At 40.6% G+C, this 12,295-nt stretch overlaps 1 protein-coding gene across 2 annotated transcripts in view; it reads left to right on the top strand.

Annotated features, from left to right (window-relative positions):
* Positions 1-12,295, top strand: part of TRIM55 (tripartite motif containing 55) — a 76,655-nt gene that overhangs the window by 14,131 nt on the left and 50,229 nt on the right. For both annotated transcript variants that reach the window (XM_021002122.2, XM_021002120.2), the window contains exon 4: positions 1,220-1,315. In XM_021002122.2, the coding sequence (XP_020857781.1) occupies positions 1,220-1,315 (96 nt within the window). The remainder of the gene's footprint in view (positions 1-1,219; positions 1,316-12,295) is intronic.

Below are 12,295 nucleotides of genomic sequence, written 5' to 3'. Positions count from 1 at the left end.
CTCCCTTCCTTCTTTCCTTCCTTCCTTCCTTTCTTTGTCATAGGCCCAATCCTAATGTTGGTCAGCATAGAGGCTTTGACCTGCTCTGTTTTTCCAACCTGGGCCAGTTCATGCCCTCCTTAGGCAATCTGATAACTTTCTGCCCATAGAGACTCACTGTATTGGTTTTAGACTTAGTGTGGATATCCACTCAGCTGCAACTCAGAACTCCTAATCTCAAGCAGTCCACCAGCCTCAGCTACTCCAAGAGCAGGGACTATAAGCGTAAGCCACGATGCCTGACTCAGGATGAGTAAAGCTGAAGGAGCTACTCCCTTAGTGAGGAGGAGATGCTTGGGCAACATAGATGCCTTGAGAAAATAAAATAAAAATACCTTAAGACTTGGACTGAGGGATGTCCTTATTTAATTTAGCTCCCAAATAGCATGTATATCTACAGACCTGACAATTCTTGAATCAGGTGATTGGACTCAGTTTGGCTTGTTATGGTAAAAAGAGAAAAGGGAATAAGCATTTATTTATTAAGTGCCTACTATGTGATAGGCACTGCACAAACATTGTTTCATTTGATCCTCACAACAACCCTGGGAGACAAGTACTGTTATCTCTACCTTACAGTTGAAGAAACTGAGGCCAACAACAGTTAAGTGACTTGCCCAAGGTCACAAAGCTAATAAATATCTGAAGGCAGATTTGAACTCAGGTCCCCCTAACTCTGAGGCAACTAGATGATAAAGTGGATAAAGCACTGAACTTAGAATCAGGAAGACTCACATTCATGAGTTCAAATCTGGCCTCAGACACTTACTAGCTATGTGACCATGGGCAAGTCACTTAACCCTGTTTGCCTCAGTTCTTCATCTGTAAAAATGAACTGGAGAAGAAAATGGCTAACCCCTCCAGTGTCTTTGCCAATATAACCCCAAAATGGGGTCACCAAGGGTCAGATATGACTGAACAACAACAACAACTTTTTGATTCCAGGCTCTCTATCCACCTGGTCACCTAGCTACCTGCATGAAGCATAGGAGAAGCTATCATCTTCAGGGAACTTGTACGAAAACTTTCCTTATTCCCCTGAGAGATCAAGAGCAAGCTATAGAGACGCCCTTGTGTGTGTGTGTCTAACATCTCTGTGCCTGGCTTCTGTTTTGTGCCTCCATGGGATGGGGATCAGTGACCATGTACTGGAATCAATCACTGTTGTTTTTCTCCCCAGTCTGAGCTCAGCGATGGCATTGCAGTCCTCGTGGGAAGCAATGACCGAGTCCAGGGAATAATCAGTCAGCTGGAAGAGACATGCAGAACTGTAGAGGTAAGTTCCTGGACTCCTTGCCCTTGTCCACAACCTGCACTTGAAACTCCCAAGGCGAGGTCAGCTGCTCAGTGACCCTGCTGGGAATCTGCGTTTTGGTGATGGACACTTTTCTTGCCCAACCTCCCTGGTTTCTGTCCTGCCACATCTCTGAAAGATGTCCTGAGTGGGGAGAGAAGGGATTCTCTGGGATAACTCGGTGAGGAAGATTTTCCCCATGTTTACTACAGCTGTTATTTCTGCTCAATATTTGGTGTTTCTTGGTCAGCCTAAATGGAGAAATTAGGAAGAGAACAATTTCTAATGGAACACAACATATGGCTGAAATGAGGTTACAGAATAGTCAGGTAGAAGGAAGATTGGACTTGTAATTCCAATTCTCAACTGTGACTTGTTAGGGTATGTCAGATAAGCTCTCATATGAGCTTCAGTTCCTTATCTGTAAAATGGGATCATAGTATTTCCACTGCCTCCCTCACAGAGAAAGATTTTTGTAAACTGTAATGCACTAGATAAACATAAACTATTATTATGATGATGGTAGAAGATGGTTCTCTTCTTATCTGGTGGAGTTGAAGTAGAAATAGTCCTGGGGCAAGTTACTATCCTGCTATTTTTTATGTTTATTATTCTGCTTTCTATTGCACAGGTAGATAAAATGACTTTTTGTGGTTGAAAAATGTATAAGGATGCAAATGCATCTTCAGTGGGCTCACTGAGACCATATGCAGTAGAATTCTAGTAGCAGACAGGATGATGGGAAAGTTATGTGCCTTGTTCTGTTCTCACGTGATTTTGATTTCTTCTTTGAGGTCTGTTTATGTGTTTTGAAGTCTTTTCCTTCCATGCAGCTTGAAGGCTATATTTTATATGTGGACACATATTAAAATATTTTTCTTAAATTTTTTATGCATCAGTGTTACATCCATGTAATTTTGGACAACACTTTGTCTAGTAAAATGTTCCAGTTCCAATTTAGTTTATTGTGTGAATTTGCAAGATATTTTGAGGTCTCTGTTTATAACATGAAGGTTTGACATCTCAGTCCATGAAAGAGAGTGAATTTCTAATGTCTAATTCTAGTCACCAGGTCATGAGGTCATGTTTTAGAAGATACTCAGGTGTGAAATTTTTCCCATCTGTTGTGAAGTTTTGGTTTCCATAAACAAACCTCACTCATTTCTTTTCCTCCTCCTTCTCCTCCCCCTTCTCTACCACCTCCTCCTCTTCTTCCTTCTCCAACACCTACCTCCTCCTTCTTCTCCCTCTCCTCCTCCATTCCCTATCCTCCTCTTCCCTCTCCCTCTTCTTTTTCCTCCTCCTCCTTTTCCTCTTCTTTCTTCCATCTCTTTCTTCTTCCCTCTTTCCCTCCCCCTTTCCTTCTCCCTTCTCCCTCTCTCTTCCTCTTTCTCTTCATCTCTTTCTCCCTCTCCTCCTCTTCTTCCTCTTTCACCTCTGGTAATGAGAATTCCAAAAAAATTTAAACTGAAAAATTTAAATGACTTTAAAGGTTAGAATTAGTCTTTTCAGAATCACTGGATATTTGAAACTATGTAGTATAAGCCAAAGCAGTATACTCTGATCCTGGACGGTTTGACTGTGCAAAGAGAGGAGGAGACATCTTGTTTGACTCTGCCTGCAGAAGACATGGCTCGTTGGCTCCTGGGCTGTTTGACTGTTTTGCTCACATTTATCTGGAAGCTCTTAGTAAAAGAGACACTTGGCAAGTCCATTGTTTTTCAGAGCCAACTGTAAACTATATTATCATTTGGATACATGAAGGGAAGATCGTAGGGGAGGGGAGGATAAAGAATGTTGAACTTCAGAGGTTGAATCTGGAATCACAGGCCCTGAGTTCAAATGCCAGATCTACCACTTACCTATGTGGTATTGGGCAAGTCCCTTGACCTCTCCAGGCCTCAGTTTCCTCATCTGTAAAATGAGAGTTTGAAGTAGATACAGTGGTGTGCTGGATCTAGCTCTTACAGGCTCCCAAGAGCCAATCATCATATTTTCAGTGTGAGCATTTATACCTTGGGAATCAGTAAACACTATAAATCAGGGCTTGATTTATTGTTTTGTTGATTGTCTGAATTTTAAAAAGCAATAGAGAAAATGCTAATAATGCATGTTAAATTTAAAAGTATGGCCTGAGTCCTTTATTGTATTTTTTTTTTTGTAGAGACAGCTGTTAATGATTCCCCAGCACATGCTTGATTAGGTGGCATCTAAGGTCCTATCCAACTTGGACCTATGATTGAATAAATGCAAAAATCTGGAATTTAAAAATAATTTTTGTGGTAGATATTTTTGCTTTAATCTTATTCTAAAGAATAGGATCAGGGCTGATCAGGGACAAATCTATTAAAATCAAGGGTTATAGGATCTTAGTTGGATAGATCTTAGATCTAAGTTGAAAAGGGTCTCAGAGACCATCTAGTCCAATCCTCTTATTTTTTAAATAGGAAACTGAAGCCTAGGGAATTTAAATTACTTGCCTGAGTTTTGACTCCTAAATTGCTACGTGGCTTACAAACATTTTATTTCATTGGCCATACATCATGGAGAATTAATTCCTGCTGTTTCCTCCATTCCTGTCCTTGTAGTAATCTGAGAGCCAACTGGGATTCAGGTAATCTCCTTACTCTCTTGAACAAAGACCAAATGGAATCTTGTCATTTTTGTACAAAACTGGCAGAAAAGTCTCAAGGTCCATAGCAGGCTCCAGACTACAGGAAATATGAGTTGGCACTGTAGTATTGTGATTTAAAAATAAAGATGGTGCTAGTAGAATGTAAGTTTCCTAGGGGGCAAGGACTGTCTTGTCTCCCTTTTATATTTATATTTCTAGTGCCTGCACTGTCTGATACATGGTTCAGTCATATCTGACTCTTTGTGACCCCATTTGGCATTTTCTTGGCAAAGATACTAGAGTGATTTGCCATTTTCTTCTCCAGCTTATTTTACAGATGAGGAAGTGAGGCAAACAGGGTGAAGTGATTTGCCCAGGGTCACATAGCTAGTAAGTGTCTGAGGCTGGATTTGAATTCAGGAAGATGAGTCTTCCTGACTCCAGGCCTGGCATTCTATCCACTGAATCACCTAGTTGCCTGGATAGATAGTAGATACATAATAAATGCTTATTGACTGAAAAAATGAATAGTACAATGTATAACTAGGTGTATAGAATATAGGTACCCTGAGTTAACCCTCAATGGTCAGGATTTCATTGAAGTATTTCACTTGGGGCACTGTCCTTTAAATGTGTTATGTTATAGTGTTACCCTCAATACAGTGAAAATATTCAAGGAAGTTACCTAGCACAGTGATGTCCAAATCAAACAGAAACCAGAGCCGCTAATCTGTACATAAGAATCCCTGAGGCAGTATAATGACTTGGTTTTAAAATGTAATGTTACCTATGTTTTATTGTATTTTTATTTATTTTGTTAAATATTTCCCAATTATATTTTAGTCTGGTTTAGGCCACACTCAAGAATGTTGGGGGCTGCATGTGGCCAGCCATGTGTTTGATGCCTCTGGTTTAGCATATTGAATGCCTTGCCTCTGTGAAGGATTTACAGAAGGAAATGGGCAAGAATTTTATAGGATGGGAAGGCATGGAAGGATTTTAAAGACCAGTACTAGTTGGTAGATCACAGATCCAAACATGGAAAAACATGAGCAAGTCTAGAGGAGAATAATAAAAATAGTTAAATTTGGGGAAAGATAGCCTTTGTAAGAAAGGATAAAAAAACTGACTTGTTAGGTTGGAAATGAGAGGAAGACTGAGTGGTGTGGGGAAACAAAGACAGTTTGTAGCTAATGAAAAGGTATCACAAGAGGGGTAGAGAGCAGTTGTTTTCTGTTCCAATGAGAAAATGGTAAGGAGGAGCAAGCTTGAGTTTTGTTCAGAGGATTAGCTAGAGTGAACCATCTTTATGGTGGAACCAGGAGCAGTAGATGCAAGTTGGCAAAGAGGCTGATTTTGTTCTGACCTAAGGAGAGACTGCTTAATAATCAGGGCTGTCTGAAAATGGGCTGCCTTGTGGGGTAGTGAGTTTCCTGTCACTTAAGAACCTTGAGTCTCAATGACTACTTGCCAAGGATGTTGTAAGACAGAATTTGTGCTCAGTATAATGTGTACTGGGTGACCTCTGGGGCCCTTCCAGCTCTGAGATTCTATGTCAATAATAGCTTATCTTTGTAGAACACTCTACCCATCTCACAGTGTTTTCAGAAGTTACTAAGGATTTTTGAAAATTACAAAGAATATGGAACTCCTTCTTTGAAGGTCCTTAAGACTATTCTGTTTAGAATGGCTTAAGATGATCACCAAGAGTCAGGAGTGGGCCTAGCTCTAAGGGTACCTCGTCACTCTCTGGTCTCTCTTTTAAGAGAACAAGAAAATGGGAAATATGGGAAATGGACTTCTGTCAACTGTCATCCTCAAGGTGAATTTTTGGGTAAAGTTAGAGGATTGTGGGCAGATAATCTGTGAAGCTACACAGGAGTCAGTATCTTTAGCTTCCAGGCCATGGATCTAGCTTTTCTTTGTCAGAGGCTGGAAGTTGCATCATGGGCCGTGGTGCTGTGGTTTCCTGGTTTCTGCTTGCCTCACCACCTACTTGGGAGCACTTCTTTAAGATGTAACTGCCTCTTTATGGTGTGGGGGTGTCAGCAAACATTTACTAAGCACCTACAATGTGCCAGGCACTGTGCTAAGCACTAGGGGCACGAAAAATAGGCAGAGGACAGTATCTGCCCCCAAGGAGCTCACAATCTAATAGGGGAGAGAACAGACAGATATGTATAAAAAGACTATATCCAGGATAAGAAGGAAATAATTAAGAGAGGGGAAGCCTAAAATAAGAGAGGTTGAGAAAGGCTTCCAGTACAAGATGGGATTTTAATTGGTACTTACAAGAAGCCAGGGAAGCCAGAAGGCAGAGATGAGGAGGGAGATCATAAGAGAGGTGGGGATGTTGTTATTGCACATTTCTCTTTTCTGATTGGCCAAGCAGCCCTTAGGGATAAGAAAGAGAGAAGCCCCTAGAGTGGGTACATTCCTCAGCTAAAATCTTCTGGTCTTATTTCTGTGGGCCTGGACATCATCCGTCTCTGGAGATCATTAGTTGCACCTGTCTAATTATGGCACTGATTCATGTTATTCTGGTTGTCCTTGTGAGGTGGGCTTGGCAGAGGAAACTGGGACCAGAGAAAGTCACGCTATAGTTTCTCTTCCCCCATAAACACAAAATTTTTATGAGATTAAAATAAGATGAAAACTAATAAGGCAAACATGGGTAGGGACATTTTTACCTTAAGGAATGGGGACTAAAGCTGTGATTTCATCAGTATAGGAAACCCCCTCTGCCAGTGCTGGTCAGTACCTTTACTGAAACTTCAAGTCTCAGAGACTTGTCTCAAGCAGCTGACCCTTGCTAAGGGTCACATTGCCAGTATGTAGCAGGTGGGACTTGAATTCATGATTTCCTGAGTCTAAGGCTAGTTCTCTATTGATTATACCATATTGACTCTTCCACTATGGGAGAGTTTATGGGTAGATTGTGTGTACATAGGTACGTAGGTATTCATTGGGGCATTTTTGGCACCAACTAATAGAGCTACCTGTTTCTCCTTCAGTCCAGCCCCTCCTTTGGTCCTTCCAAACCAAAATTCAGGGTCCGAGACTATCAAGCCTGCACTAGAATATGGACTCAGATTTGTCGTGTCTCATGCACAGCACCAGAGAAGTGACAATAGTCAGTTAATGCATGCAAGTGGTAAAGTGTAAGATAATGTTCATATTACATATTTCTTTCTTTGGTTTTCTTTCTTCCTTCCTTCCCTCCTTCCTTTCTTTCATCTGTGATCACCTAGAGGGTGTGAGGCCAAAGAATTTGTCACCAAGTGAGTACACTACTATTAATGAACTTCTTTCAATTTACTTAATATGGCCCTCAGAAAACAGTCTGTTGGCAGGACCATATTCAACATGACAGAATCTGCCAGAGCTTGTGCTAACCTGGTATTGTCTTTTAGAACTTAGAGTCGCCTCTGCACTACAATGAGACATAGAGAGATGTCTCTTTGGCAAAGGAAGCGGCCCAGTAATCCCAGAGGATAAGGGATGACCCTCATGGGTGGCCCACATGCTTCACTGACATCCATACTATGTCAAGAGTTCTGGTTGAGACCCCTGAGAAGGTTGGATAGATCTGCCTATGGAGGAGTCATGAGACCACATCAACAAGGGTTATGTAAAATAGGTTGGTATGGGTGGGTTACAGTGTGTTTTATTGGAGGGAGTACATATTTTTAAATATCAAAGTGTAGAAAGTCAAGTAGATAAATTTGGTTTTTAAAAAATCAGTTTTTTAATTACCTGGCCATAATTAAAGAAACTGATTCCCAAAACAAAAGTTACTCTGCACATGAGCTTAATCACATATGAATTTTTACTATAACAATTAACTCTCAAACAGACTTTTTCACTTACACTAAAAAAATACATTTCCTTCTATTATCTGTACTATGCTTAAAAATGATTAATGTGGTTTGTAAACCACAGCTAAGTGGTGCAAGTGGATAGAGCACTGGGCCTGGAGTCATGAAGACCTAAGTTCAATTCATGCCTTAGATACTTACTAGCTATGTGACTCAGAGAAAGTCACCTTTGTTTCCCATGGTTTCCTCATCTGTAAAATGGGGATGTTGGTGGCACCTACCTCCCAGGATTGTTGTTAGGGTCAAATGAGATAATATTTATCAAGTGGTTTACAAATGTTCAGGTGCTATATAAATGCTAGCTATGATTATTATTATTATAAAACTAGCACTAGAGGCAGTTCCCCAAAATGGGTTCCAGAAATATTTAGAGCTATGACAGAATTATTGGAAATTCTTAAAAATCAGTCATTTTTCAGATATCAGAGAAGCTTCTCATCAGCTTTTCGTGATTCAACTTGTAAACAGCTTCTTTTCAACATTCAAGAGAAACAAATATATCTGATTTATTTATATACTTTCCTTTGGGAGGAATAATATTAATAGCCTGACTCCCTTCTGTTGCCTTTCATACCTACTGACATAGGATGAATTGAAGTCCATGTCAAAATATTCCCCTAAGAAAAGTCAGGTTTTCTAGGGATGAGGAGAGCCAAGTGTGGTGAGGCAATCCACTTCTACCAGTGGCCCATCCTAGGTATGATTCCAGCCTGGCCCCAGGTCATCCTTAAGCCAATGGAGACAAAGTCAGGGCCAATTGCTTCTTGGAGATTTAGATCATGGGTGCATCACTTTACAATAGCCTAGTAGTTTCTTGATCAAAGAAGCCAGTCATAGAGAACATAAAAGACATTCTAAGACAGATCTGGGGCTCTTGGACTAAAGGTTTTCTGGATTAATTCAGAGGGCAGCTAAGTGTCCTAGTGGATAGAATGCTGGAGTTGGTGTCAGGAAAACTGAAATCCTGCTCCAAACACTTACTAAAGGTATGACCCTGGGGAAGTCATTTCACTTCTTTCAGCCCAAGTTTCCCTATCTGCAAAATAGGAGTAGTATTTGGAACCTACCTCACAGTATTGTTGTGAGGGTCAAGCAAGAATGTATATGTAATGTGCTTTTGCAAACTTTAAATTACCATGTAAACGTTAGCTGTTTTCACTGGAGGCATTGCCAGCTGGTGCATATCTTCTACCTTGGGTCCCAGGCAGATTAGTCTTGACCCCAGTCTCAGAACAGCTATCGGAAAGTTGGACAGTGACTCTATTCAGTGGTTTCAGCTCCGGATAGACCAGCCATACAAAGGTTCATGTGGCTAACCTGTTTAATAATACAAACTGCGGTATTATGGGCTTACAGATGTGGAATAAAGTCTTGGTATCTAGTGTCTTGCTATCTATTTACCCTTTTTCCTAAAGAGAACTGATTGTCATAGGTCCCAGGATTGCTCAGTGGTCAACACCTTGTATAGATTATCCCCCTTTAGTTTCAGAACAACTCTGCCAGGTTGATATTCTAGGTATCATTTTTTTTAGCACACTGAAGATTTTGTTTGTTATAGGTTTAGAATCTCTGAAATTTTAGGAATTTCTGGAGCCTCTCCTCCATTATATCTGGCTTCACCAAGGAACTGCCTATGAGTATTTTTGTAATATGATGTACATAGATAGTGTTTGAATTATAGAAGAATAATCCAAATTGAGGAATACGTAGGCTCCCAGAGGCAATTAGTGGCACAGTGGATAGATTGCCAGGCCTGGAGTTAGGAAGACCTGGGTTCAAATCTAGCCTCAGACACTTACTAGCTGTGTGATCCTGGGCAAGTCACTTAAGATCTGTCTGCCTCAGTTTCCTCATCTGTAAAATGGGGATAACAATAGCATCTGCCTCTTAGGGTTGTTGTGAGAATCAAATGAGATAATATTTATAAAAAAGCATTTAGCAATGTCTGGTACATAATAGGCACTACTACATGAATGCTTATTTCCTCCCTCCCTCTTTTCACATCTCTAGAAAGGGAAGAGCCATGTGTAGAAACCTGGAACTTTTGGTGGGATTTGGAAATCCATTTGCTTCCCTTCAGTAGGTTGGTAGTATGTTAACAGCTTTGGCAGGACCCCAAAGTTTTGGTCTTTCAGCTGCCTCGCATTTCAGAGTTCAGGAGAAAATTCTAGGGATCCAGAATCTAATTAGCAAACCGCCTTCAATAATACATGAAGAAACTTCACCAAACATAATCTCCAAAGTCTCTTCCTGCTCTAAAATTCTATGGCCTATGACCTGTGTTGCCTCCCCACCCCCACCGAACCCCCAAGTGATACTTGTTCTTCTTGGAAGTCAACCATCCACCGTCTGAAATAGTTTAATCATTTTTTTTCACACTTACTAAGCAGTCAGTCACTGTTGTATATTGGCAACAAGGCCATATGAGTAATTTCAGTGACCTGGAAGTGACATTGTTCTAAAATAAACTTAATCTCAGCAGTCTTTTCTTTCTTTATTTCTTTTCCCCAGGGGATGCTGTAGGGTCAGTGGGAAGAACAGAAAGTAGATGTCTATATTTACCTACTCAATTGAGATTTAGAATCAGATAATGTGGACAGACTTCCAATTAAGACCTAAGTGGTAGAAATGTTTAAAAAAAAAAAGATTCTCAATCCAGTGAGGTCTGTGTTCATATTCTAACAAAACAGCTTTAAGCAAAACCCTTCTTTGCAAGGTTAATAAAGCATTGTAGCTGACATTTCTCCTGGGCTCCCTAAGTTTCTTACCTTTGTTTTCTAAATGAGCTAACCCTGTGTGACTCAGTGAAAGGAAATGAATTTGTATTACAAATGAAGCTAGTGTATTCAAGTAATTTACCCATCGACTAAATCTGTGTTCTTTGTCACCCAGAGCTTTCTAGAATCAAAACCAGATTGCTTCATGACACTCAGAACAACTGTGTGGGGATGGAGGGTGAAGGGAGATGAGATAGATATGGGTGGGCCTTGTTTAGCTGCAGCTGCTCAGTTATGAATGCACTATTTGAATCCTTTTCAACTCTATTTTGGTTAATGATGCATCTGTGCCTTATGTGGTCACAGCAGCAGAGGCAATTTTCTCAGGTCTTAATGTGGTTTCTCTTCACTCTAAGTCTATCTTCTCAGCTGTCAAAGTGATCTTCCAAAAGCTCAGATCTGTCCATTTCTCTCTCTCTCTCTCTCTCTCTCTCTCTCTCTCTCTTCTCTCTCTCTCTCTCTCTCTCTCTCTGTTTCTCCCTCACACACACACACACACACACACACACACACACACACAGACACACACACATACACACACACACACACACCACCAACTCAATAAATTCCAGTGACTCCCCATCCCCTACAAAATTAAATATGAAATCTTCTGTTTGATATTCAAAGCCCTTTCTAACCTGCTGCCTCTCCTACCTTTCATCCTCCTACATCTTACATCCTCCTAAATGATCTGTTATCCAGTGACACTGATGTCTTTGAAATTTCTCAAAGAAGACACTGTCTCCCAACCCTGTACATTTTCATTAGTTGTCCCCCATGCCCAGAATTCTTTCCCTCTTCATCTCTGCCCCCTGGCTTCCCTGGCTTCCTTTAGGTTCCAGCTAAAACTCCACCTTCTATAGGAAGACTTTCCATATCCTTTTTAATTATTATGCCTTCCCTTTGTTGATTATTTTCAATTGGAATTGAAATCTTGTTCATACATAATTGTTGTCTCCCCTGTTAGACTGGGAGATCTTTGAGAGCAGAGAATATCTTTTGACTTTCTTTGCATCATCTTTACTTAGCATAGTGCATGGCACATAATAGGAGCTTAATAAATGTTTATTGATTGACTGAAAATACCCCTGCATTTACTAAATACCTTGTAATTTGTGTACCCTTTAGAGTTGGAAGAAGCTATATTAAAAGGGGCAGAATGATATAGCAGAAAAAATGTTTCCTTTAGGAACCCCTCATCCTCTGTAGCAATCAGAGTTATTTATTAAGTTTCTCCTCTAGGAGAGAAATAACCTACACTTAGAACACAGGTAACAGTCACTTAACCTTGGCAGAAATATAAGCGTCACAAACATCTCACACTTTATTTGAGTCACTGCACTATTCTCAATATTGGTAGGTAAAGGGTGAGCCTTGTTTCTTTTTTGACAAGTTAATTGGGGCTAAGTGACCTGCTTAGAGTCACACAGCTAGTAAGTATCAAGGGTCTGAGGCCAGATTTGAGCTCAGTTCCTCCTGACTCCAGGGTCAGTGCTCTATCCACTGCACTACCTCGCTGCCACTTGAGCTTTGCTTCTTAAAACTTCTCCTGGAAGTTTATGCCTTAAACATTTTCCACCAATATCACTTCTTACCAACTGGACCACCTCAGTCGAGTTCCTTTCCTTTGTCTCAACAACTCCTCTTTAGCCAAAGCCGCACTCACTCACTGAGTTCCCTTCAATGTGGCACC

Source organism: Phascolarctos cinereus, unplaced genomic scaffold (genome assembly GCF_003287225.1).
Source record: "Phascolarctos cinereus isolate Bilbo 61053 unplaced genomic scaffold, phaCin_HiC Scaffold_4;HRSCAF=312, whole genome shotgun sequence".
In the NCBI taxonomy this organism is placed as follows: domain Eukaryota; kingdom Metazoa; phylum Chordata; class Mammalia; order Diprotodontia; family Phascolarctidae; genus Phascolarctos; species Phascolarctos cinereus.
The sequence above is the reverse complement of the archived record's forward strand: the minus strand, read 5'-3'. Positions and strand labels throughout refer to the sequence as shown.